Consider the following 27,172-nt stretch of genomic DNA (forward strand, 5'->3'; position numbering starts at 1 on the left):
TTTAGTTATCTGTTCTTAGAAGCTTTTAGAGAAATGGAGAGGAGTTAACCACAAAAAGTGAATTAGAAGATTACCAGATGCCCTGCACTCTACAATTCCTGATGACAACATAGGGAGAAGGCAGACAAAACAACATCAGTCAACATAAAAGGGAAGGGCAAAGGGCTGCAGGTGAAAGACTCAAAACTCTACTTGGGACACCAGGGTGCCAGAGCAAAGGATTTACAAGGAGGCTAATGACTAACAAGCCCAATCTAAACAGCTCTATGAAAAGCCAGCTCCTGCTAGGTTTCAGTTTATATACTGCACTGCCAGAGCTAAGACAAATTACCATTACGCTGCCAGTTATTTATACCAGCTGAGCAGACTGCTTATTGCTTCTCTTCAACTTCATGCCCATATTACAGGTACCCCTCCTAATGCCACTGTAGCATTCAGTCAGAATAGGAAATTCAAGTGTCATGCAAAGTACAAGATTTAATTTAGAAAAGCTCCCAGTTAGGCTGCCAAGCACTGTAGAAAGTGAGTTAGGCAGTACATGGGACTAGCAGTGTCCAAAGTAACAGGAAACTGCAAACATTAACACTTCAGCTTTGAGAGCATCCTTGCTAGCTTGAAAGCCTAGCAAGCAGCATAAAATGACCCAGCCACTCTAAAGAACTAGAGAGTAAGTGCTGTAAGAGCTAGTTCTTTATCCATTTAAGACTGAAACTTCAGGGAGCCCTCCAGAATCATGTTGTGTTGACCTTTAAACCTTACTTTGCAGTAATTAGGCAAAGGAAAGATAAACAAAGAGCTTTTCCGCAGTCAGCTAATTGCAGTATGAGGCTGTCACTAATCACAGAAAGACGAAGCATGTTGCTAATAAACAAGTCATGCTTCCTAAATCAAATGGCAACCAACACAGAGGCCTAAAGTTTGGGTTTTTTTGCAGAGCAAGAATAAGCTTTCTTTGAAAGAAAAGCAGAAATGTGCTCATTTAGGATGTAAAGAGAAAAACAGAATAGTTTTTGCCCACAAATACATGAACGCTGAATACAGAGCTGACAGTCTAATGGTTAGAATGAATGGAATTGCTCTTGTGCTCTTTAATGTGATACATTAACCCACATTACTGCTTGAAAATGAGATTGCTTTCTTACAGATCTGAACACTGCCTTCTTTTTATGCTAAGTCACATACAGATCGACAATGAGAAAAAAGACTTGGGTTCTCTGTGGGTTTTGCAGACTTGTTACAGTTCCACAGCAAGTTCTCAGCTAATACATTATAAATGCAAAAAAAAAAAGACACAGCAAGAAAAACCAGCAGCAATGTACAGTCCTGGAGCAACATTAACATGTCAGAACACACTGCAGTCCCCAAGGTGGAAGGAAAGGAGCCACTAAAAGTTCCCTGAAAGTTTCTGATTGAAGTATGCAGTCACTGCTCCTGCCCTTCTCATCTTGCCAGCTGCATTATTACCTTCTAACCATGAAACAACCACCATTCTGGGTGCAGCTGCTCTCTTCTGTACTTACATTCATGCTGCTCGTAGGGCGGATATGAAAGTCTTACAGAGATCAGGATGAAGAAGATAAACAGAGGCCAGGCAACTTCGATCAGCAGCTGGAACTAGAAACAATAAAGACAAAGTATTAAGACATCATTTTCAAAATACAGGACAGAACAAAGGTTCCAGGACAATCCACTCGTAGCTGAGGACAGTTTTGCAACCACTGCTTTACTTTGCTTTGCCTATGCATACCAACAAATCTGTTCCTCCAGCTTCAGAGGATAATCTGCAAAGAATTACAGGCTTTTCTCATTGATATGTGCCAGTTATGCGACTAAACTGGATATGCTTAAGGGCTATTTTTGGCTTCTTTTCATAGCTCTTTTTGTCCCCTGACTGAAAGAAACCGCTCAATGAATCTTCCCAGCAATGAGCTGAATTTTTGGCCTAGTATTTTAGAGGTAGTGGGAAGTTCTTGCATCCCACTCTCACAGCAAACCATTGAGCTTCTACCCTAACACATCAGGCATGGAAGTTGTGCTGGTGCATAGCTATGCCACATCTTTCAACTTCAGTGCTGCAGAATTATGTTGGTATCAGGAAAGCAGAGCTACTAAGATGAAGCTCATACCTAGCTATTGTTTTGTTCTAATCTACATTTGTTCACAAAGGTAGGCACCCACTGGTCCAGTGTACCTACAGATAGACAGTGAGTGTTAGGTGAAAATATAAAATAGTCAGTTATCTAGAAAGACTAGACAAGAACATAAGAAAGGTCTGCTATTAAACACAGAGCATTTTTTAGACAGGGAATTGAAGCACAGAAAAATTCACTGAGATGTCCCACATCCCGTAGAAGCATGTAGACAAAGCAACACTTCAGCCTAGGGCTTCTGAGAAACAAGCAGAGATCTCCCAGGCTTGAACTTCACCAGCCACACACCTCCTGTCCCACTCCAGAAAGACTGCCTAAACGTGCATTTTAGGTAAGCCATGAGACAAGGAAAAACCAGAGTTTTTTATGCTGCTCTCATTGCGTTTTTCCTGCCTCGGGAGAGGGAAACCAGACTGTTTTCTCTGTCAAGTAAAGAGAAATCTTCTCCCCTTCTTTCCTGGAAAACCTTGTCTTTTCTGGTAAGATGTCTACATCATTCTTATTACAAGCCACATAGGGTAAGACCTGCACCCCAGTGGGAGAGAGAATCCACACACACGCATTTTCCCATGTTACACCATTAACAGCTAAAATTAGGCTCCTGACACTCAGCACAAGGCACTCCATGCAAATTTTGAGGTTTGTCTTCTAGGTGACTGCTGTATCTCTAAATAATCTCACACTGTAAAACAGTGCATTAAAGCAAATGCCACTTGATCCAGCAGAGTAAACCATTTAGGGTGGCTCTTCACAGATACCCTTAACGGCTGACATTCAGCCAAATGGCAACCCTATCCAAAAGACATAAGAATTGAGCACCAGGCTCTGCAGGATGGGTTTGGGATATTGCTTCCCATCCATTATTTTCATGCACATACTGAAGGACTACTGGATAAGAAACTCCACTGAGACCATACTAACAGAGATGCCAGGAAGATGTTTCAGTGTGTTTGGTCTCTGTTTTTAGAATAAAAAGAAAAGTGTAGTGGTAGCAGACACACAGCATTAACAGTTACAGACTGCTTCCTTCTGCATTAAACATTGACCTGGCCCCCAGAGGTCAGAGATGCTCAGAGCTAGGACACTGACAACTTGTCTACTCCTTCCTTTTTCAGGAACCCCTCACAGCTGCTGCCAGGATGGTGCAGCAGGACTTTCCCTCTTCTTTACAGAAGGGTGGCTGTGCAATAAGGACATGCCATTCCCTCCATGAGCATCAACGGCCATGCTCAAGCACACATCATGGCCCTCTGCCCCCCCAGCTGTAGGCAAGGAGCATGTACCCTGAGCAGCTGCCACTACATTGTTTGGGGAACAGCACTGTCAGCTGGGCTTGTGAAGGCTTCTTGGGGTGACCAAGGTAGCCAAATAGCCTACTGCAGCCCTGTGACTGCTACAGAACCAGTGAGAGAATGCTGCCCTTGAGATCGAGCCCCGGCTTGCTCAGAGAAATATTAGCCCCTGCCATACCATGCTGGGGCTAACAGTAGTGCCCAATGGCCCTGTTGTTGAAGGGGGATCCTGACCACCTGCACACACAGCTCCTCTTTTGCATGCCTGATTACAGTTAATTACACAATCATGAAGGTAACCACACGCAGGCTGCGTGAACAGCGCTGTATACGTCTGCATACACAACACCTCTAACTTCGCAGATTGACAGGCTTGGGGAGGACAGAGAAAGGAGGGACGCAGCTTGGACTGACTGAGCTGGACCTTTAGAGCTGAAGACTGCTGCATGAAGGCAGCCACTGAAATGCTACTTAGAAAGAGCGGGCAACAGCTGCACCAGAGGCTTGCACAGAGTCAAGCTCAATGGATCAGTAGCATTTCAGCAGAGAGTTTGGACTCCCTGGAAGCCTCTTGCACTTTTCAATCAAAACTGAATTCTCTTCCTTTTTCTCCTAAAGGTCAGTAGGTTCCTTCCCCTACTGCTTCCTGACCTTCCTGTGACGGCACGTTCCATCCACTGTGGCCTTGGCAGAGGAAGACACAGATACACTGAAGGGGACATGTATCACCCAGGTTCACGCTAAGCAGATAATGAAAAATCAAGTCTCCTCACCCACTTTCATGCTGCAACTACTAGACCAGCCTGGTGAATAGTGAAATGAATCTCCAAACCTCCAACCCCTCTGCCACCCCTGCTCCTTCTGGAGTTGAAGGAGGAATGCATCATTTGCACACAGCAGGGGAATTCAGAGACAGCACTTCACCAAGAACAAACTACTCCTAACTTTACTGAGGCTAGTCCCTGAAGCACGCCTAATTTATATCAGTTGGCTGATAGTGCAGCATATCATTACACATTGAGATCTACACTGTGTCACCAGCAGATCTGCTGAGCAAGAACTAACCAAACTATCACTCCACCTCACCATCAACCCACCTTTATGTTCTAGTTTCAATGCAGGGAGCTGCCAGCAGCTGACCAGTCTCTCTATGTGATTTTCAGGTGTCTCCCCATTTGCAAGACAGCAGGAATAGAGAACTGTTTTTATACAGTGACCCTGAACATTATTTTTGTTTCCTCTTCTCCCCCTGTAAAAGCCTTCAACCCCACTCTGGTGCTGTTTGAAGTTAGCCAGTACAAAGTAATGCTTGAATTGCACACGTCAGACTGAGCTTTGAACCCATCTTTCGCAATGCAACCCAAACTCACAGCAGCCAAGGAGAGCATTCAGCAGGAAGCAAAGACTAGCCAACACTTCTTGTGGGAAAGAGGGTAAGGATCAAACTATTTATGGACTACATCTTCAGTAAGTACAAATGGGAGAGCACCGTCACCAGCACATTCAGGTCAAGGAAACTGCTCTCCCAACAGTAAAGCAAACAGATGAATGACTGCAGCTGTAATAGCATGGTGAGATATTCTGCTACTTTTCTGCCATTTTCTGTTAAGTGGCCTTCCCCTCCTGACATCTTCAGGTCAAGCCAAAATGGGCACCATTAATGAGAAAAACACCGCAGATATAAGAACCCCACAAAAACAAGCAATGTCTCAGGCCTTCATTGTGGATTGACTAATACCAGTATGGAACAGAGACTATGAGCAGTTTCATGCCCTTTGGGCTACATGATGGGAAACCAACACAGAAGCTGCCACAAGGTACCAAAAAATAGCTGAGCAGATCCAAGATCATGACAAAGCTACAAGCAGGAAGGTATTTTTCAGTGATACACACTTAGCCTACTGTGTTTTTGTGGCATCACCATAGGATCTGAATGCACCTCTGCTGTCCAGTAAGCCAGCCTACAGCTAGTTTGACAGGACATGCATGGTAGACTCAGACCTCTTCAAGTAGCATTCAAACCTGACGCATGATTTTTGGAAGACCCTAACAAAAAAGCCAATCATCTCCACCAGAAAACTCAAGTCCTCTGAACCTCCTCCTGGTTTAACCAGTTTAACCATTCCTCCAGAGGATCCATCAATGGCCTGCATTTAACCTAGTTGCTAAAGTTTGGGAGAGTTCAAGAATAAAATCTCTAGTGGCAAGGGCAAAAGACACTGTTTTCAGTTTGAAGAGCCTAGGTTACATTGGCAATAGCTGAGAACAGCCTGTCTTTTTAGGAGCCGCAGCCAGCTTTGAGACTACCTTCCCCAGCTCCATTGCAACGTTATTCTAAATTATGAGGCTCTTCACAAGGTTAGGATGCTGGTCTATTTGTCCAGAGAGCAGCCAGCCTCAATCCTCGCAGCCGACACAGCCCACAGCCCTTCAGCTGGGGAATCTTGCACTGGGAGATCAAGGCTCCTGGAGTAAGGACAAAAACATGCAAATCACATCTAAATTCCTGCTATCATTGGCAGCTCCATAACCAGAGGTATACTGGAAAAGTCAAAGATGCCATGTGCCCCCTTTGTCTGGTTTTACTTAAGAATGGACTAATTACAACTTTGAATTCACTGGACCCAAGTCCAGTGAAAATAAGTCTCAGACACCTGAGCAAAAAAACTTTGGAGACTGACCCCATCTCCAGTGGTGAATATGATAGCCTCTCCTCCCTTGTGACTCCAAGTTTCTAAAACAACCCAGCCCCAACCATTTGGCAAGCACCCTGACATTTGCAGGGTTCAGAAAGCTTATCAGAGAGACCACTTTCCACTCACCACCTCAGTAACTCATGTTCCTTTCACATTCCCTACTCATACCTCCTCAAGGTCAGACCTAACAGGACAGATCCTCTGCACAGGCCTGTTGTACAGGGTGTGCCCTTGTCCAAAACTTATCCCCTAAATCCCTGAGGAGAAATAGCACATTTTCTCTGGCTTTTAGCTGTCTGCAGGAGTTACAGCATTTTGTGAGGTCTCATAAATGTAAAGGCAGAAGAATTAACAACACTGTACTGGATTTATGCTCCTGCACCTTTCTCACCACAAGGAGAAACTCTTGTTGCATATTGTCTACCTAAACAGGTACATTCCCACACTACTAACAGGTGGGGAGGCTAGCACTTAAACTGATCAGAACATACCTTGGTAGAAAAACTTCAGTCACCTGGATTTGTCTCCATGCCAATGCAAGAACTTGTGTCATGCCAGTCACTTAAACTAAACCTCCTGTTGTAAAGTTACACAACAGGTTTGTGTTCCTCTCTCTGATCAAAGAGACTGAAGATGCCTGCTGTTGGCTCCACCACTTCTGCCATTAAGTAATGGCAGAATTTTGTTGCAGCATTCAAAAGCTTTTAGACTCAAGCGCACATCCCTGCTGCCTGGCAATGACCCAGCTGCAGAGCAGGGCAGGTCATAGCACAGGTTTTCATTTTACATCTTCCTTGCTGCACACGGCAGTCGTGAACCCTCTCTGCCTGGTCTGACCTAGAGTGTGTCAGTACTCTGACACTCTGTCACACTGGGATTCAGGACAGAAGTCCTAAGTACCTTCAAGCCCTCTGGTTTCTGTCCACCCACCACTCTCTTCAATTTGAATTGTGCGTTTCCAAAGGCAGACCAGTTGCCCTGTCAGTGACCACTAAAGCTAAAACAATAAGAATCAGGTTGTTTCCCTGTTTTGCTTGCATAATAAGCTATGCAAGGTTACAACTTAGACCTCAAAAATCCCTTTGTCTAATACTTACAGTCTGTCTTCTTCTGTAGGTGAAGTTCTTCCATAGCAGCAATCCCAGCTGCGTCCAGAAAGCCATCTTCCTTCAGCAAGGCCTAGGAGCTCCCTTTGTGCAGCAGCAGCAGTACACAGCAGAGATGATGTGGCTAGGCATTAACTAGGGAGGGGAAAAAAGAAAAAAGAGTTGAAAGGGAAAAGCTGTCAGTCAGAACAGAAAAGGCAAGAAGACAGGGAAAGGCAGAGGCTGCACTCCACGACCCTATGTAACCCTACAGTCCCCCATGGCACTCCTCACCACTGCCTTTGTACCCCATGCACTCCAGCCAAGTCTCATGGGCCTCAGTAAGCTCAGATTTAGACTGTCTCTCACCTCAGAGTTCCAAGGCACAAAAGAATGCAATACCCGTAGGACAATAACTTTCTTCCTTCCTGCCACAAAATCCCAAGAGGAAGAACAGTCTAGAACAAGGATAAAATCATAGGCTTTGAAAGCTGATTTCAAGACCCCTCTGAATGAGACTGAACTATACAATTTAACCTTTTTTTAAGCCTCTTTCCATATTTACTTTTATAATGGTGAAAAGCCTGCTGCCAAATTAGGAAAATCTTTGTTTTGAAATCCACTCAACATCACCACTTGTAGGAGAAAATCCTATGCACTTAACAGGCAAGGGAGAAACATCAATTTCCTTAAAGGTAGGTGACTAAGAATGACCCTGCAGCCATTCCTATTTGGAGAAAGCAAATGGTAAATTGCTGTTGAGTCAGTGTTCGAGTCTTGCAACCACCTGGCTTCCAACACTGTTGTGAACTGGGTCCATTCAGCATGCCCCTTGCCAGAGTATGAGAAAGTATAAGGGGTTTAAGAAACACATTCATCTCTCTGGTTGCTATTAATAATAGCATGGTATAGGCTTGGGTACACACAGACTTCCAGGAAGATTCAATCAAATGGAAAGGTGAGTTTATAGTACATTAGTTAAACTTCATTAGAACTTTTTTCCAGAATTAATTTGGTATAGCTTAATTTACTTTTGAGTTAAAGCCCACTTCATATTAAGAATAGTTTAATTCTGAGTAAGCATCCATGCAGGACTTTAGTTAATCCACATCAAATTAATTCTGATTTATGTACTTGAATACACTCTGTTGACAGGCTCAATGTTAACAGGACAGCTAGCAGCTGATCCAAACACACAGTGAGAGAAACATTCCAACATCTGTTAAACCAGGAACACACATGCTTTTGATTCTAGTATCCCACATACCAGTACCCTAGCCCTATGATTCAGAGTTGCACGCCTGATTGCAAACTGCATTGAAAACGTTCCCAAAAATCCATAAATGTGCTAGGAACACAAGGCTTCCTCAGGAAATGCTCTGACCAGTCCCACGCCAGAGGAAGACTAGATGATAAATGGCAATTCTGGATGCGAGCTAATGAACAATTGTGGCCTTTAAGTTCTCATCCAAAAGTAAATTCCATTATTACAATTACTTCCAGATTAAAAATTTGTCTCTAATAATATAGGTCTGTTACAAAAAAGCTCCCTAATATGACTAACAAAAACAATTAAACCTATTGCACTGAGTTCTACAGATAATTACACTGTAGTATCACAACAGGACAACAGTGCTTCTTAATGCCAGTACAGAGCAGCAAAGAACAATAACATACGTCTACAAACTGAACCTCACTGTCAGCATGCAGGCAGCTGAGTGTAGAGTCAGCACGGGCTCATTAGCTTCTGCTAGGTACTCCTGTAATTCATGGACATGACCTCTACAGATGCTCCTTCACAGAGGGATGCCCAACTGATCTGACAGGAGAGCCTTCCTCTCTGTCCAGTGGTTCCTGGTGGTTAGAGCACCCTGACACTAACATATTCCAGCTGCATGCACATCTGGCTGGTAGACAGTGAATTCCCAGACACACCCAGAGTGAGGCACTTGACAGGCTAACAGCACATCCACAGCAGGGATAAAAACTGCCCTTTGTGCACAATCTCAGAGGACAAACCCTAGCTTCTAAGGACTGTGCACACGTGCTCCTGGACCCAAAGCACACATTTGCTTACAGGCTTGGACAAGGGGGCTTTACAGCACCTTCTCTGCATGTCAGTATTAAACATTGAAAGCTGCAATTAACATGTAACCCAGAGATTAAACTAAGTAGGGGAATATTATCACCCTTCCTTTGTATCCCCTCCACAGACCCGTTTCTGCTCAGGATTCAGGAGATTTGGCAACAATGCCGTTACTCACCCTACTGAGCAATGTGGATTGCTACTCACTTCAGAGTGCTTGTGCGCTACCACTAACTTGGTGCAAAAATCTTTCCCAGAACCCTAGAACTGGTCTTTTCAAGCATTTTTCCACAGGGATACTTGTCTGTGGGTCACAGACCTCCATTTGCTTTGCTGTCTCTCCAGCATGCCACAAGCTTTTCTGCCCAAGTCCAACCCTGCAGCCACTGGACAAGTTCAACACAGAGGTAGAGGACAGAAAGGGACTGCACAGCCACCTACAATCACTTTTATTTTATTTTATCTTCAGAAGGGTATTCAGAGTGCCCACCCCATATTCCCCTCTCTACAATACTGTCAACTCTCAACACCAAACTACTTCCCAATGCTTTCCAACTATTACAGCTGAATGCCAAAATCCACGAGATAAAGTGCCACAGGAAGAGTCCAGGAAGGATCCCAGAGACCTTTGGAGTTCTCATCAATAGGAGTATATCCAACTCCTGTGCCTTAATACCCGGCACAGAGGCAGAATAAAATTTGAAGCAGTCTGTGGGATTTTTGAACTAATCATGGGGTAGCTGGTTTAATCCACATCAGTGAAAATCCAGACATTGGTCCCTTATAACTGCAGTCCACAGTATCCAGAACACAGAAATATTGCTTTATTGAGGTTGAATGGTTCACATTGCAAACTGTAGTCAGATAGGGGCACATCTGATCATTTAACACATCTCAGCTGATCAGCAGAAGCCTGAGCAGCCAGGAAGACTCAGCTGCGGCTGTCCACTTGGACTCCACCCCTCCGGAGTTCAGCTAAACTTTACTGGGAGCAAAGCAAATGTACTGGCCTTCAAAGCAGGCCACTTTGCCTGGATACAAGTTTTGAATGAAGCAAAAATACTGATATGTAAGGACTGTGTCTGAAGACTGGAAAACCTGGCCCCAGATGTAGGCTCTACCAGCTAAGTCCCTACATTAGACTAGGGGACAGGGCGTAACACTGGACTAATCACCAAAAGCACAAAACCTGAAACATGACCAGTTCTCCTTCCAGCCATGCTGGGGTGACAGCTTCAAAGACATACTCTACCCCAGTAAGTGTTACAGACTGGGTAATACATGTTTGTTGATGCCTAGAGCTGTCTCTGATTTTGATCCACAGAGGGTGACATATTTGGTTCACTGCTGATAGACATTAACTAGCTCCACCTGAATTACTAATGCATCAGAAAATGCTCTGCAAACTAAGAATCTCAGAGGAAAATGGGTTAGCACCCTTTCAGGTGTTCTTCCAGCTGACAACAGGCAAGAGTTGTAAGCCAGAGATGCAGAAAACAGATAGACCCAACACTCCCAGCTCAGTCGGACTGAAGTCCATCTGTACCTCCACTTCAGACTAGCCTGATAAGTTCAACATAGCTGGGAAGGCCAACCTGCCATTTAGCACTGCAGTGCCAAAACACACAAATACTAGCTAGTTTCCAGTGTAGGGTTTTGTGTCTTGCTTAAGCAAAATTTACAGCAGGTATCAGCGATCACTCCTGACATTTACACAGAACTGTCTAAAGCAGCAATACTATTTCTGCCTAGAATAAGAAAAGCTGCATGAATTCATCACCATAGTGTAAATTTTCTGTGATTCAAAGTACCACAGCTCTGCTGAAGAGAATGTGGATTTATACCTGCCAATACTGGACCCATCCTTTTAAAGTGTAATCCCTTGCTTTAATAAAGCACTTCTCCATGAAAGTAGGAAGAATTCCCTCAATTGCAACAAATAGTGCAACTTAGTTGTGGAGAGGTCTTTGTGTAAGACATCCAATTTTCATATCCAGTCTTTTTACTGTGTGAACACTAAGTTTTCCAGCAGAGGCAGATACCAATACACAGCAATTTTAACCCTCGAGGCATCAGGCTTACTTCTCTTTATCACCCAAAAATCTACTTTTGTCTAGCTCTCCTTCAGCATTTCTCCACCTCTTCACCAACATAGATAACACAACTGCAAAACTTAGTCTAAGAAGCACACACAGGGAGACTCAAATTGCTTACAACTTCAGAGTACACCTGGCAGCTGTCTACTAACTCAGGTGTAAACTCAAACCACCATCTCAGCACAAATAAACAGATACCATCAGAAGGGGCTGTCTGATAACTGAAACAAGTAACATGTTTGGAATAACATTGTGTATCCAGGCATATGCTCTGTGTAACACATAGATACAGCAACACACATTCCGTTAACCAGCCAGCCAAGAAGTAAGAATTAAGAAGCCATTTTATATTTAGCCAGCTAGTAAGTGGTGGGTATCCAGTATACAGAGGACCCTTCATGCTCTACCAAACATGCCACTCAGACTTTTGCACATTTAGCACGCTATTTGTCAGGTGTCTCAGTTTCCCCAATTCCTGACAGAAAAACACACAGGAGGGATCAAGTAAAAGGTATCCGAATACTTTCCCAGATCTGGGGAAAAGCTTACCCTTACAACCACAAGACCTTGTTTAGCCTGCAGAATCAGTGGAGAACACAGGACAGGCAAGAGGTGCAGAGCAATCTGCACGTACCTTCTGATCTGTCCTGGGTTCCTGTTTTGCTCTTAGCAAAGCTCTAACACCGTGTCAGGACCTTCTCTACTCGCCCAGGCCAGCAGCCACAACACCCACCAGCACAATTAAAGCACAGGGTCCACATGCTTGTCCCACAGTCTGCCTTTCCAGAAGGCTCCCTGCACATGTCACTTCTCCCTGCTGCAGAAACCCTGCGCAGCCTCCAGACCTACAGGGCTACAATTTCAGCTCAATATGCAATTCAGAAAGCTACTCTTAAGAGAAAGTTAGGCTATAGAGGGCAACCTCTGAGAACACTGACTGTGAAACATATACTTTGACCAACCCTTTCCTTCTAGATCAGTGCTACCCACCACTTGGAAGTAGAATGGCTGTTGAAAAGTCCATTAGCTGGTATGCCAAGAGTCTCCAAACCCAATCCATCTTAAATACATAGAAATGTATTTTTACAGCTGTAGATTTTAAGAGGAAAAACACTCAAGTAGCAGAGAATCAATTCCCCACCCCCATGCCTGGTGTCTGTACTAAGTAAACATAAAACAGCCTTCAAAATCTGCTTTCTGCAAACAATGCAGCTGTTTGCTTTCTTTTGGGGGCAAAAAAACCTTTCCCCTAGAGAAAAAAAAAAAAATCACTATTTAGTCAGGGAACAAAGCGAACTTATCAAACCTTATGAGACTGGAACATTTCAGGATTCTGGAAAGAGGCTATACACCTTTTACGTCTCCAGCAATGACTTAAACACAGTCCTGGTCAGCAAAGCTAAAAGCTTTTACTAGTTGATGAAGGTAAGGTGGCCTCCATGAAATCAGTTAGCAGCCTCTGTCCCATTCTCTTGGTCAGATTTTCCACACCCCAAAAGCTACCACCACTGGCAGCTCTTCACAGACCAAGCAGCCAGGGAGAGTACCAATCCAACATCTAGAAATTATGCCCTTATGAGGGGAAAAAAAGGCATTATTTGCTGGATGTAACACAGGTTTGAACTACTAGAGCCAGTGCTGTTGCTCACCCGCAAGCAGACATGGTATAGCACTTCATACTTTCTGCCTCAGACGGAAAGTTGTACATCTGCTTAACTCCAATAGCTTTTGCCTATGTATGTATCAAGTCAAATAGACCCACTTTGGGAAAAGGGGGCAACTAAAGCACAAACACCAGATTTCAGCAGAAATTTAGTCCTCTTTGGGAACGCTGAGAAAGGTCTTAATATTTTGTTTCCTTTAGGCAGTGTCAGGTTGCATTTTGTGGAGCAAGCAATATCATGAGCCATGTACACTCTGCAATGTCCAGATCCAAGGCCAAAGTCCCCTAATGCTCCATATGCCATCAGTCTCCATAAGGCCTGTGAATACCAAGGGGGGGGTCAGATGTGCGTGCCTCATGAACTAACGTTTTGACTCAAACAAGACAAACCATCAAGAGAACTAGTAACCCGGATGGGCATTTGGGTAACAGAGGTGCAGATTAAGCCAAAAGTCCAGAATTAAATCCGGATCTCCCAAATCAAGGTCTAACATCCTCACCACTTCTCTGCAGAGCACCAGGACTTCACTTCTTCCAGCACAGTAGCTACAACCAAGATACTTACTCTTAAACGACAACATCCACTTCATACAACCTGTGACTGCAAGGCTACAAGAAGCTCTCAAGACACAAGTATTTAGAGGACAACTTCACCATAACTTCCAGAATTCCAAGAAAGCAAAAAGCACTTGGCATCTATGCAACTTTAAATGAGACTAAAGGAAGAGGTAAAACAGCATTAATCCCAATTCTGTTTAGATTAAGCTAGATAAAGAGCAGCTGTGCACAAATGCAAGCAATTTTTTATCCTGCTGCCAGAGATCTAATTGGAGATAATATCCACAGCAGAAACAGCCAGTGCATAAAGGATCAGAAGTAGCATCCATTCTGTGATCAATACAACTCACACAAAGCTTGCAAAACCCATAGCAGCAAATCTGACATTCCCATATCTAAAACTTTCAAGAAGTCAAGAAACTTACGACATCTTAGGAACGAGGGGAACTGCTACCCAAGCAATCATAATTTTATAGGAATAACAGTATTGCTCTTTTAAAGTAATCTTTTAACCCAAAGAGCCTGAAATAGGTTACAAAAAGGTGCCATGAAAAGTGTTAGCAGCACAGAGAGTTCAAGCTACTCACCCGAGGCCACAAGCAAAGCCAAAGCAGAGATCAGGATACAACCACACGTCTGTCTCCTGGTTTAAGCACTGCTAGACTCTGTAGCAATTGCAAGCAATGCAGGATCAGCAGTGGAGGTGTGAGCTTTGAACCTACGGCCTGCTGCCTGGGACACAAGATCGTTTTTAGTGGAGCAACACAGACACTAAAAGCAAGTCTTGCATAACTCCCCACAGAGGACATTTCTCTCCCATTTGCCAAATGACTGCCAGACACCAAGTTTCCCATTCCATCTAAAAAGTAATTCAGTGAGAAGTGCTTTCTTCTTCAAAATCACTGAGGTCACATCACAGGGTTTAGCAACAATGAGTTGGTGTAACAATGTGATTGGAGAGTTTCTGGGTCAGCAAGCAAGAATTTAATTAGGACCACAAGCAACAATATTTGGGTGTCAATTCTTAGCAAGATCCTCTACTAGTTTACATCACTTTACATACATGACTACCTGGCCTTAGGTTAGGTAGTAAACAGGTTCTGGCCTTGCTCTCCAGTGCTTACTAATACTCAGAGCAACTAGTACATTGCTTTCAAGACGTCCATCCATCTGCCCTCTAAATAACAATAATTTGTATGACAGACACACTTGAAATTCCACCTTTATGATAATCCACAACCAGTTTATTTTGTCTTCCCTCCCCGAGGAGCATGTCAATTTTGTAAAAATAATATTACAGGATAGTGCAAAAACATCAGGAAGCTGATGAAACAGTCTCATGAAATCCCTCTAGCGACCTGCCACCTCTAGTCCAGGCAAAACCAAGAGACACAGCATCTCACTCATCCACAGGATCCCTAAGGCAGCATGCATACAGCTACAAAACACTGAGTGACTTCCCCTCATTATCTAAGGGGACCCAACCTCACAGAAGGCTGGAGACAACCACTACCAAAGGACTCCTTTTAGCACAGGCTGACAATAAAATACCTATTCACAACCTGCTTTAACTGACACTATTAAAACAACTAGTGACGTAACCCGAGCCCAGTACTATATTCTGCTTGCTGCACTAGGTACCACACAGAAAAGGGAGCCCGGATCTTGCTCTGGCAAGAGTTGGAACTAATATAATGCCATGTTAAGGGCAGAAATCTGGCTTCCTAACTATTTAGGCAAAATGGCAAGGGCTTTCTAAAGGTATTTAGCCTCAGCACTAGGACTGAGCAAATGGATTTTTTGAAAGTCAGTATATTATGTGCTGAGCCTTTCTGAATGCTCCACTATGAATAGCTGAGCCGATGATAATTTTTAAAGATCTGGCCCAGAACTAACATAATGAGCACTGAAATCCCTGGCCCTGAACCCTTTATAGTATGTCTTCCCTCTTCTGTCAAAGCTGCCCTACCAACCAGAAATAAACCATAGGGTACGGTTTCCCAAACAGTCAGGTGCCAGCTTAAGGTACTCCATAATAAAAATTGGACTACCTTTTCCAGTGTCCTCAGTGCCTCCTTTGACATTGACACAAAGCCATATTTTCAGAAACAGCTTGTGTTTTATAAGCTTCCCTTGTGACACAACATGCCAAGCTGTTTTGAAAACCTGTCCCAGGGGAGCAATATCTGCCTACCAGAATGACCACAACTGGTTCTCATTACTTCTAGCATGCTTAAAAGGCTTGTTGGTGAAAATAAGCACAAGCTCTAATACAGTGGAAGATATCAAGCTTGCATGCACCTCAGCTGGACAGGCCCAAAGAATAGCACATGCAAGAGACTGTGGCACACACTTAGGCAAGAAGAATTACTTAAACATCAGGTATAATGTTCAAGATGAAACACAGTCATCTGTTTTACAAAAAACCCAGCTTCGACCAGAAAGTTGTGAAATATGTGAAGCATTTCAACTTTCAACATTACATTGAACATTCCCTACTTTCCCCATACAAAAATAAGCCAAAATCTAGTCCATTCTCTGGCAAAAACAAACACAAAAGCTGATTTGCTTTATCATGACCAATGTCCAAAAATCCATAGTCCATATTAGCAGGGTGGTGTGGGTTTTTTTTGGCTCTCAAAGAATGAGCTCTTCTCTAGTGGAATCTAGAAATAACAGAACATCCTGCTAAAATAATAATTGCGACATTTGAGCTCAATTCATGCCATTAGCTTTGATCTCTGAGCAACTATAGTATTGTCAGTACACAGTCTGCAAAAAGCTCACTTTTTCCAGCTCATGATGCATCCTGTTTAAGGACGTTATCTTTGCAACTAGGAAAAAGAGTGAAGTATTTCACATTGCAAAAGGTACTTTTCCACTTGGTATCAACCCCAAGGGTGAAAAGGAAGACAGAGCTCCCCCAAGAAAGTCATTAGCCTCATCAACTTTTAGGAAAAGAAATCTCCAACCTCAGAGGGTGTTAACACAGAAACACCTTTGACCACCACCCCTTCCACAGCACATCCTGGTCAAAGTGTAACACCGATAGGTGCTCCATGATCATGCTGCAGTGGCTGGAGCATCACTGGCATGGCTGTACCTTCTATTGAGCAAAGTTACCAGTCTTTGCAAGCTTGGTCATCATGCTCATAAGGTTTGGGTTGTTTTTTTTTTTTTGGAGTGGAATGTGTTCTCCTACATCTTGTTTTTATAACTTGCTTTTCATCTTGGGAGAAGACAAGGACACAAACCCTGCCCAGTACAAGATTAAACTGCAGTTTAAGGTGTATGCCTGCCCTGTAACATCAAAAGAAACTTTATTCTTATTTTCCTCTTCATCTTTGCCATTTGGGACCATCACGCCATAAACCAGTGTGTGTGTTTGGTAACAGAGCAGAACACAACATGGCTTATACTGTAGAAAGTCTCCCAGTGGTGCCTTTGAGATTCACTGCCATAAAGAACAAGCTATCTGTAAATCTTGGTATCTACACAACTGCACTGATATCTGTGGCATAGGTATAAGTAACAGCAGATGAAACAAAAATATCCCTGAACTGTACAGAAAAACATCAGCCAAGAAAAAGCCTCTAGCACAATGAAAGGAAACAACATTGTCGGAGAAAAGCAATAAACTGGCACAGGCAGTATTTAGCAGCCATTGTCAGCCTTAGCAGTTTGATCCTTCAAAGCCTACAACAGACAGGGCCACAACAATACCTCAGCTCCCACAGGGCTACCATCTAACTTCACAGATTTGGAAGCTAGTAATTCACTAAAGTGAAAAACAGATGTCCAAGTCCTTTTCAAAGCAGTGAATGTCAGCTATGAAGAAGAATAGATGTCTGATCCATCTCAGCAATTGATACAGAGTTCAATAACCACTTACGCCTAAATTATTAATAGAAGAATATGAAAATAATTGACACACATGGTAAGAAGGAAGCCCACATGCCTGCCGTGGCAGGTGTGGCCACGGGGCAGCTAGCTGGGAGCACTGCCAGAAAACATATGCCAGACCTCCCCATTTTGCCTGATCCACAGAGGAAACCATAGTTCTACACTCTATATTCTTCAGCTCCAGCTGTACAACCCATACCCCTGCTGCTGAAGCTTCAATCTTTAGGGTCAGCATGGCAGTTAACAGACATGCAAAGCAAGCAAGTATACCTATTCTAACATCATGCACAGACAGATGTGAGAAAAGAATGACAAATTCGTTCATGTCCTAAACTACATGTCACAAGGCAGAAGGATTCAGGATGGAGCTGAGTTCTTGCTCAAATTGTTTCATGGGACCAAGCAGCGAGGTGAAGAGCTGTGGTCTAGTCAATCTCAACCAAATGACTCAGAATAGAAAACACTCTGGTAAGCAGAGAACTAGCATGAAATGCTAAAAATAAAAGCAATAAGCTTGCAAAAAAGAAATGTAAAGAAAAGGTTTGCAAGTTTTTAATGGATGTAGGATCCAAAACATGTATTTTTCTGTTGAGCTTAGGATATCCTTAATGGTGCTGAGGAAGTCCCACTGGAGTGAAAGCGTACTCGCACAGACAATCCAGGTGACTGCAATTATGTCTGGTTTTTGTATCTAAACAAAACTGGGAAGATAGATGTATTGGTGTGGAATATTAGAAGCATGTCAAGAACTGGGAATGAAGCTCTGGAAGACATGGCAATCAGGAGGACAAAAGAATAACCTGGGAAAAATAAGATCTGAAGAAATCTAACAGCAGATGGTGCATATGTGATGGTATCAGTTTGCTATAAGAAGGACACAAGTCCAGATCTCTCTGAAGACAGTAGAAAGCTCCTATTGTTTACTTTAGAGTGAATATTTAAATATAGATTTGAGAGAGATGGGAAAAAAGCAGTAAGAACTGCTGCTCTGATTTAATAAAGTAATAAAAATAACTAAAATACTTTCAAACACAGAAAATAGATAAAAAGGACATTGCCAGAACAAAAATACAAATGCAGGATCAACTTAGTTTATTAAATAGGAACAGTTCATTTATGGGAGGAGTAGATTTTAAACTTTGACCCCTGTACTGCTACTACAATGAAATGCCCATACTTCTGCACTCAGAAAAGGTTGTTGCTGCTTTATTGTTTGGATGGGGAGAGTTCTAGGGGTTTTAAAACATTCAAATTTTGTCCTAACTGCTTTTATTGGCAGCCATAGCCAAACTCTTATTATGGGAGCATAATTACCATATGAGGAAGAGGAAGAAAAGCCATTAATAGATCCATATACTATCAATAGATTCCCCATGAATACAGCTCTCAGACAAAATAACATGTATGATAATTTGCTTGTTTCTTTTGAAAGCACAAAAATTAATTTGAAAAAGCAGACACTACGTCTAAAAACCTGGGACTTAAACCCAGGTTGCTGACACTAGCAACACAGCCTACTGTCTTTAAAAAAAAAAAAAGTGTTAGCCACTGCAGGTGAGAAAAACACACTTTCACTTCTAGCATGAAGAGCACAAGCTCTCATCATGTCATTGTTATAACAATGGCAAAAGCAGATAAGAGGAAACGGGCAAGTCATCACAAGAAGATAGGCACTGGTGCTGGGAACCAGATTCTCCTGGTCTCTAGTCCTGCTCTTGTCACCTACACCACCACTGCTGCTCTGAGACCTTCCACATGGTGATTAGCTTAGTAAAAGCCAAAATTAAGCCAAGAACACTAACAAGTATTAGTTGCAGAGTTTGCCTACCTGCTCCCAGTAGCAACTATTCACTTGGAAATGGGCTAGTAGAACTGCAGATTGTTTCAGGGAGCCAAGCAGATTGGGTGGTAACAGGTTTTAGCCGCCTCTATGTTCCAGGCAGCTCTATCTGCTATTTGTTAAAAAGGAAACCGGAGCTCCAGAACAATCTCTGAACTGTGTGGTCAGAGGCTCCGGGTTCATTTGCTCTTTCCCAGAGAATGACCTTGCTATCTAGCCCAAACCAGAACAGTCCTGGAAAGGCTCTTTTGCTCTCCTTTTTCTAATGCTAATTTTTCCCTAAGAGTTAGCATAACACAAACTGATTTCACTGTGTTAGATAGAGCTCTGCTAATCAACACTCCTCTGGAAAATAAAGAAGAGAAAGGTCAGCTTGTATATGGATATTCATGCCACTCAAACTGACGCCCATTCTTATAATCTATGATCAAGCTTTTTCACTAATAACTCAATGAATAAAGACCTAAATACTCCCATTTTTCCTACACCATTAGCCTGCTGTGTCAGGAAAGCTGCATCAACAGTTTTCCATTCTACTCTTGCCTCGCTTTCTCTCCTTTTTCCCCTCAATGACAAATGCTAAAAAAGAGAGGGCCAGCTTTGCTGTCACCTCTAGTAAAGAAACAGGGAAAAAAAAATTAAAAAATATGAGAACAGGTACTCTAGTCATTAGTTCAAACCATCAAAATTCTGAGTTGCTCTGTATGACTTTTGTATGACCAACAGAAATAAAAGACATGTAGCTACAGAATATTAATTTTTTTAACTTTTTTGTGAACATCTTTTGAACACGACAAGTAGGAGTCTTACCGTGGTATTTTTAATCTATACTGTTAATATCAGTAACTGCAGATGGGCATTATCGTTAACTACACAAAAAACTTTCAAGCTTTTAGGATTAAAATCCTCAACTGGCGTAAGTATGAAACCATCTCAGAAAGAACAAATTTCTACCATGTCAGACCTGGATAAAGTAGGTAGAGTCCCTCGTGCCTCAGATGAACACAAAAAATGTTGCATGTATAAATTATGTTTTACTAAACAGTAGGTCATGACTCTAGCCCCTCTCACACCAGGAGTCATCAAGAATAACCAGTCTAATAGAAACACGCTGGTGTTTGATCAGCCATGGCCTCTGGACTTATTTCAGGATTTGGTGTGCTGCCCAGCCTAGGAGACCTATATAAACACCAAGGGTGCTTGCTCTGAGGTTACTTAAACAAAGTGGTAGTCTGGTTCCCTTTCTGCTCTGCTCCTGTCATCATCTTTGTGCTGCCACCAGCTCTCAAAGACATGAGAAGACTCTGAACCAAGGGGGGGGAAAAAAAAAAAAAAAAAAAAAGAGAGGGCTTGTTCTCAATTACTCACCATGGGCTGGTGAACTCCAGTGGCAGCAGAGGATGAAACGCATGGGGAGAGAAAAGAGAACGGGCACTGGGGTGGAAAATGAAAGCAGGTCCATTACTAGCTCAGGAGCAACTCTCAATTACTCTGGATTAAAGTTCTGAAGAAACCACACCCTAGGAAATACTGTGCCTGCATGGTGCAATGCAGGAGATAAACACTAGCAGAGCTGATCCCATCTGGCCACAGATGGATGATTTCAGTACCGATCCTCCTCCTGCTCTGCCTTTGTGGGTCTAACTCTGCCAGGTGAACTCACTGGTGAGGCAACAGGCTTGCACAGGCGAAGGCACAGGAAGACTTGGTTTCTGAATTTTGTATATTGCACTTGATTAATGCAATTAATCCAGCCCAGAATGTCCACAGCTTTCCCCGAGTCTCTGAGGCTTATTCCTGACTCACAGCAGACTGTTTTACCCCCACACAGCCAGGGGGAAGTTCAGCCTAAGGAATGCTAGAAAAAATGCTACTTCAGCAACAAAGGCTAAAATAATTTTACTGACTTTTTTTAAACTCCTGGCACTTCAGCTTCTGTAGTTTGGCACTTCAGCAGGACCCACTCCTGTCTATACCGCGATGGTTAATCTTGAATTAGGTGCCAGACCAAATCTCTGCTCACACCAATAGCACTTAGCTACACTTGTTTTTCAAAACTAATTTAGCATTACAAAAAAGGTTTGCCAGCAGCTGCCTGTGGCAACTGATTCATAAACATGCCTCAATCTCACTGGGCAAGGAGACCATTAAGAATCTTTCAACATACCTGCTTGCACTGCCATGCAGCTGCATTTAGAGGAAATATGGAATTGATATCCAAAATATTACCATGACTCCTGCAAATGCCAAAATCTTACATATAGCTGCACCCAAAGTGTTTGTTTCACATATATATCATATGGCTAAGTGTACTTCAGCAGCAACTTATCAGGGGAAAGCTACTGTCAATTGTTGGAGCATAAAAAAGCCACATCAGTTTTTATTATTTTTTAAAGCTAGGCATTCTCAACTGAAAAAGTTCAACTTAAATACTTCTATACAGCTCTTGTGTTCCACACCACCAAATTTTTATCCACGCTTTGTTAAGAGTTGACTTCTAATTCTCACCATAATCAACCCTACCAAATTATGGTCGCATGAGAAACAAGGTGCTCCATGTCATGAGTAAAGGCATCAGACTCCTGTCCTTACTTGTCCAGACCATACCAGATACATACGACTTACATAAATGAAAATTCAAATTTGCACAATGAATTGTGAAGACCCACCAACAGAATTTGTACCTGCTACATCAGTAACACACTGCAGAGTCCCAGGTAATACCCATTTAGCTTAACAGCCTACAGGGACATCACAGAATCGCACACACTGCTATTCCCGCTTGCTACGGAGGCAAGCTGTGCCACAAGGGCCAAGCACAAAAAGCATTTGCACTGCAGTTTACTACTACCATGACCTCCCCTTTCAAAACCGAGCAAGACTGCTCCACTGCAAAAGCCTTTTGCCAGCAAGCTTGGCCATCTGTTGTTAATGAAACATCCCCAAGACACGGCTGTTCTTTTGCAGCACAAGCACCAACCCACTTTCAAAGGCACCTCCAAACTGAATTTTACCGTGTTAATCCCCATCGATAATTTTCAGGAAAGTCCAACTCCTCTTTAGGCTTCATTTTAGCACATTTAGAAGTATGTAAGTGCATATTTACATCCCTCTGGCTTCAGTAAGGTCTATTCCAACACACTGAAGATGAACTTTGATCCTCCAAACAGTTATTTGTACAGCCTTAAAATTTCCAAGGCCAACAGCTGGTGGAAAAAGGGGGGGGGGGGGGGGGGGGGGGGGGGGCGCGGGGGGGAAAGGGGGCGTATGCACTCCTGGTTTATGTTTAAAACAGGCACTAACGTTGCTGAATATGAACTTTTAGTTTAGAATTGGAGTATCTTTCCTGACACATTTTAAGCATCTGGGTAGTTGTGCACTAAGCGGCAGTGTTTTGTAACAGGCTGATGATAGGCTGTAATGTGGCAGTCCAGACTTCACAACAGTCTGGCTCACAGACGCAAGATTTGCTGCACGCAACCGAACCTCCTGCCCATCACAAAAGTGGCCAGATCGATCTTCTTTTCTTTTTTTTTTTTAACACCACTCCCCCTCATCCCAAGGCCCTCCCCTCTACCCCCACGACTTTACAGGATTCATGTAAGAGTGAAGGGGATGAAAACCCTCCCGTTATTTTCTAGCACCCACCAGGGCTGGAAGAGGCGGCGATAAGGTGAACCACCCTACGCGAGCACTGCCAAGTCAAGAGTCGCCTCGCTCAGGATAAGCTAAAATAATTATAGAAAAAAAAAACATAAGCGCACACACACACACAAAAAGCCCCACTATTAGCCCCTTCCCGACCCCCCAGCAAGCCGTCCTCTGAGCCACGATCCCGACACGCTGGGCACAGCGAGCGGCGCCCCGCCGGGGGAAAAAAAAAAAAACAAACCAAACCAAACATCCAACAATAAAACAACAAAAACCCCCACCTCAAAAAGCCCACTTATTTTATTTTTTTCCCTCTCGCTTTATACCGCCTGCTCCGGGCGGAGCGGGGAGAGGCGAAGAAGCCTCCCCCGACAGCTACCCACGGTGCGGTGTATCTATCCGTCCGTCCGTCCATCCATCCTCCCACCCCGCCGCCGCCGCCGCCTACCTCCCCGGCCGGCAGCCGCCGTCCGTGCCGTGGGGAGCCGAGCCGCTGCCTCCGCTCCGCCGCCGGCCCCGCTCCCTCCCCCGGTCCCGGTCCCGGCCCCGCTGCCGCTCGCCCGCGCCCCGCAGCGCGTCTTATAGTGCTGGGGCGGCGGGTCCGCCCGCCCCTTCCACGGCCGGGGCCGCCCAGCAGCCAGCTTTTCCCCTTCCCCTTTCCTCTGGTGTCCTCTCTCCTTGTCTTTTCTTTTTCCTCTTTCCCTTCTTCTTTTTCCACTCTCCTTTTCTCGCCCCCCCACCTTTTTTTCCCCCTTTCCCCCCGCAGCGGCTGCTGTTTGGGGGTGGAGGCGATTTGCATGTGGGCGGGCACATTGCCGGCATAAACAAACTGCGCGGCGGTGTACGTCCGCCCAGGCCTCCCCCACGGCGGGTCACGGGTGGCGTGGGCCGGCTGCCTGGCCGTTGTGAGAATAGTCGGCGCTCCCAGGTGCGTGAGACGCACCCCAGCCCGACCCCCCGCCCGGCCCCCACGCCTGCCGCCGGCCGCCTCTTCCTGAGACTTCGGGCAGAAAGAGCAGAAACCCGGGCACTGGGTCACCTGCCCGGTCACCGTGCTCCGGACGCCCGCAGCCCCACGCCCGCTCTGCTCCCCGCATCTTCAGGGCTGAGCCGGTACAAGCCGGGCTCCGATACATGCTCAGAGCGTACCAAGAGTGGAATCAATCAATAATAACCAACTTCAACAGGACCAGGATTTGTCCTTCACGTCACTTACAGTAAGGAAAAAGCAAGGAACTGTGAAAGCTAAGACTGTGATATTTACTCATGAATAAGGACAAATTCAGTTGTGTCAGTTCTTGGAGAAATTAACAACCATTCACAAACTTAAAAAACAAACCACCCAACTCTCTTTATTTTTAAAGGTTCACAGTGCCCAGCTTGCCTTGCTCCAAACACAAAATCCATAAACGTTGGCGTGTTCCAGCTACCCGAGGCATGGCCTGTGTTATTGATCTTACCAATTATTAAATTCTCAGGTGTCTGAGAGTGTCACAGCTCCTTCTCCTCCCAAATCAGCTCCTCCCCTAGAAACATCACCCACCATACAACCTCTTCCGAATTTTTTGCTTGGTACACGGTAGGAGCACTTTAAAACACTGCAGTGCAATCCGTGGGAGTGTAGCATTTTCAATGCATAAAATGCTCTGTGAATGAAAGCAAGTAATGCACAAAAGGCAGGCAACTCTAAATTACAGTTCCCTCTCAGACATAATGCACTGCCATTGCTCTTCCGCAGCAAAGTGGATGATGTTATCATCCATGCTGTTACTGCTTTGCCGGATGAGAAATCTGGATGATACATGGTTACTGAGGGAACTGTACCTTCGAGTTTCCCGGCTGCTATTTCAATGCTTAGCCTACCATATATATTATACCATGTACAATACACATCATTGTATTTCCTTGAGTAGCATAGAAATACAAATACCTGAAAGCAAGCTCCAGAGAGCTCAGACTGATTGTAATCTGAAATAATACTATGAACTGGAGTCTCACACACAGCAGTAAATATTCAGATTAATAATGCAGACCCTTCTATACTGAATAAAAGCTGACACGTTCATTTCAGCAGAGACCCAAGCACCCTCCCTCAGCCATCATCTCACACAGGGGCTCAGGGCTGGACAGATGAAAAAGCTCCTGGTTCTGATCTTGGTTTCCCCAGTGTAGCTACTGCAGAACTTCACAGACTTAAACGGATTCACCCTGTTGGTACCTTCATCTTGTAAAACTGAAATAAAAATTGGGTCATCACTGTGTAAATGCAGCTGTGTGTCTTTCACCATATTCTAGAGCCTTCCAGCTTTACACATTTCCAAACGCTTACTGGATCGTAATTTTAAATTGTAAAATAAATAATTTCAGCACGCTTACTCAAAACACAGGGAGGAAGAGTACATTTAGTTTACAATCAGCAGGCTCATCCCATGCAGCAAAAAGTTTGAAAGAGAGTGGGGTACACTGGATAGGGTTTTCAAAAGAATTAGTGACCTGACATCAGTGTGAACAGCACTACATCAATACTGAAGAGCAGAAAATTGCCCTGCTACTGGCATCTCCTTACACCAGGTTCCCCTAAGGAAAGTGTGGGGTTTTTTCAATATCATCAGAAGGCTGGATTTTTTAAATCCTGGAAATTGGTATCTGTGCCAAGTGTTAAAGTATTTGGACAACATTTTCCAAGGAAGCAGCTAATATACTGTTCATGGGAAGCAAATGGAGCATTTCATTTAGTTTGCTCTGTTAAAATACCTGTAGGATGGTGGGAAAGCATCTTTGTGCACCAGTGGATAGCATTTTTCCGCTTTCATGTTCTCATGGTTGCACGACAGTGGCATCAGGTCACTGAGAGACAAGTGCTGACAAGCGGTACAAGATGGATGACAAGGGAAGGGGCATGGTTAGATCCGATGGCTAGGCTGTACAAACACAAATTCAATAGCCACGCTGGGAATAGTTTCTAAGAATAACACTGACTATACTTATATGTGGGTGGCTTGAGTTTCCAGAGTGGATGAGCACATGCAGCTCCTATAGATTTCTGAGACATCTGTACCAAGCCTTACATCCACAGCAGACATTACGTTGGCTTTTGTGTCCTGTGGAAGGTGTGGCAGGTCTTTGCAGGCAAAGCAGTCTCAGTCACAGAATTCTGCTTGTTTTAATTTATTGCCAATTAACACAAAATTTAAACTACTCATTCAGATGTTGAGAAGGAGATACAAACAGAAAAAAAGAAGACATAAATAATTAAACACTTAGGGAAAGACATTTTATCCTCTCTCCCCAAGCTCAGCTCCAGTTAATCACCTTTCCTACCCCCTTCCTAGTCTCAGCATCCCTTGCTTGCAAAGGTATTATGCTCAGCCCTCCCAATTCCTTCTGTGAGGCACTGGGCAATTTGAAGGTTGGGGTCAGTGTGTAATGGGTTTCTTCTGCTGTTCCTGGCTTCTTACACATTTTCCTCCACTGCTCCGTGCCTCTTACTGTTCCTCTGCATCACTGTGTCTTGCTCCTCCATGGGCTGCAGTCTCTCCAGGGAACCTCCTGCTCTGGCATGGAGTGCCTTCTTCCAAGGTTGTGTCTCTCCCTTCCATGTGTCTCCTCCACTTCTTCCTCCTACATCTCCTCACACCTCCTCCAGTGTCTCCTGCCCTAGAGGCTGCTTCTCTTTCTTAAATATGTTTGAGCAGAGGTGCCACGGGCTGCTTTCAAAGCTGGCTGAAAGCAGCTGTGACTGGCATAGAGGAGTTAATGGCCACCTCCCTTGCAGTCTCCTGCTACTAGAATCCTGCTGGTATGCCCAATACACAGTTTCCATGACATGTACTTTCAGATGAGACCTGATCCTTTCTTCTTTTCCAAAGGCTAGTCTTCTCCTTCAACCTATTCCCTCACTACAATGTCCTTCTGCAAGTATGAACAAGCAGCCCACACTGGGGTCCAGGCTGGGTGCAAGGGAAGAGCTAGGGAGCTGCAAAGGGACTGTAGCTACTCCGGATACTGAGAGGTCAGAGAATATGTAAATTGCTGTTCATGGAAAAGACATTCAGGAGTGGAATGAAGGGGTGGAGCTGAAAATAGGAAAACATGCTATGTTCTTGCTGAGGAGGAAGTTGTTTCTTCATACCTGTAACTTCTACAAGGCAA

At 44.0% G+C, this 27,172-nt stretch overlaps 1 protein-coding gene across 6 annotated transcripts in view; it reads right to left on the minus strand.

The window, feature by feature from the left end:
* The window catches only part of ABCA1 (ATP binding cassette subfamily A member 1), a 94,433-nt gene extending 70,831 nt beyond the window's left edge, over positions 1-23,602 (minus strand). For 3 of the 6 annotated variants that reach the window (XM_075078644.1, XM_075078643.1, XM_075078639.1), the window contains exons 1-4: positions 23,469-23,602; positions 23,018-23,097; positions 7,236-7,379; positions 1,521-1,614 (exon numbers count right to left, since the gene is read on the minus strand). In XM_075078644.1, the coding sequence (XP_074934745.1) occupies positions 1,521-1,614; positions 7,236-7,301 (160 nt within the window). In that variant the 5' untranslated portion in view covers positions 7,302-7,379; positions 23,018-23,097; positions 23,469-23,602. Of the gene's footprint in view, positions 1-1,520; positions 1,615-7,235; positions 7,380-14,213; positions 14,319-22,383; positions 22,504-23,017; positions 23,098-23,468 lie in introns of those variants that run through there. The other 3 variants (XM_075078640.1, XM_075078642.1, XM_075078641.1) reach the window with 3 other exon arrangements.
* Between the last annotated feature and the right edge of the window lie 3,570 nt (positions 23,603-27,172).

This window comes from Phalacrocorax aristotelis, chromosome Z, assembly GCF_949628215.1.
Source record: "Phalacrocorax aristotelis chromosome Z, bGulAri2.1, whole genome shotgun sequence".
In the NCBI taxonomy this organism is placed as follows: Eukaryota; Metazoa; Chordata; class Aves; order Suliformes; family Phalacrocoracidae; genus Phalacrocorax; species Phalacrocorax aristotelis.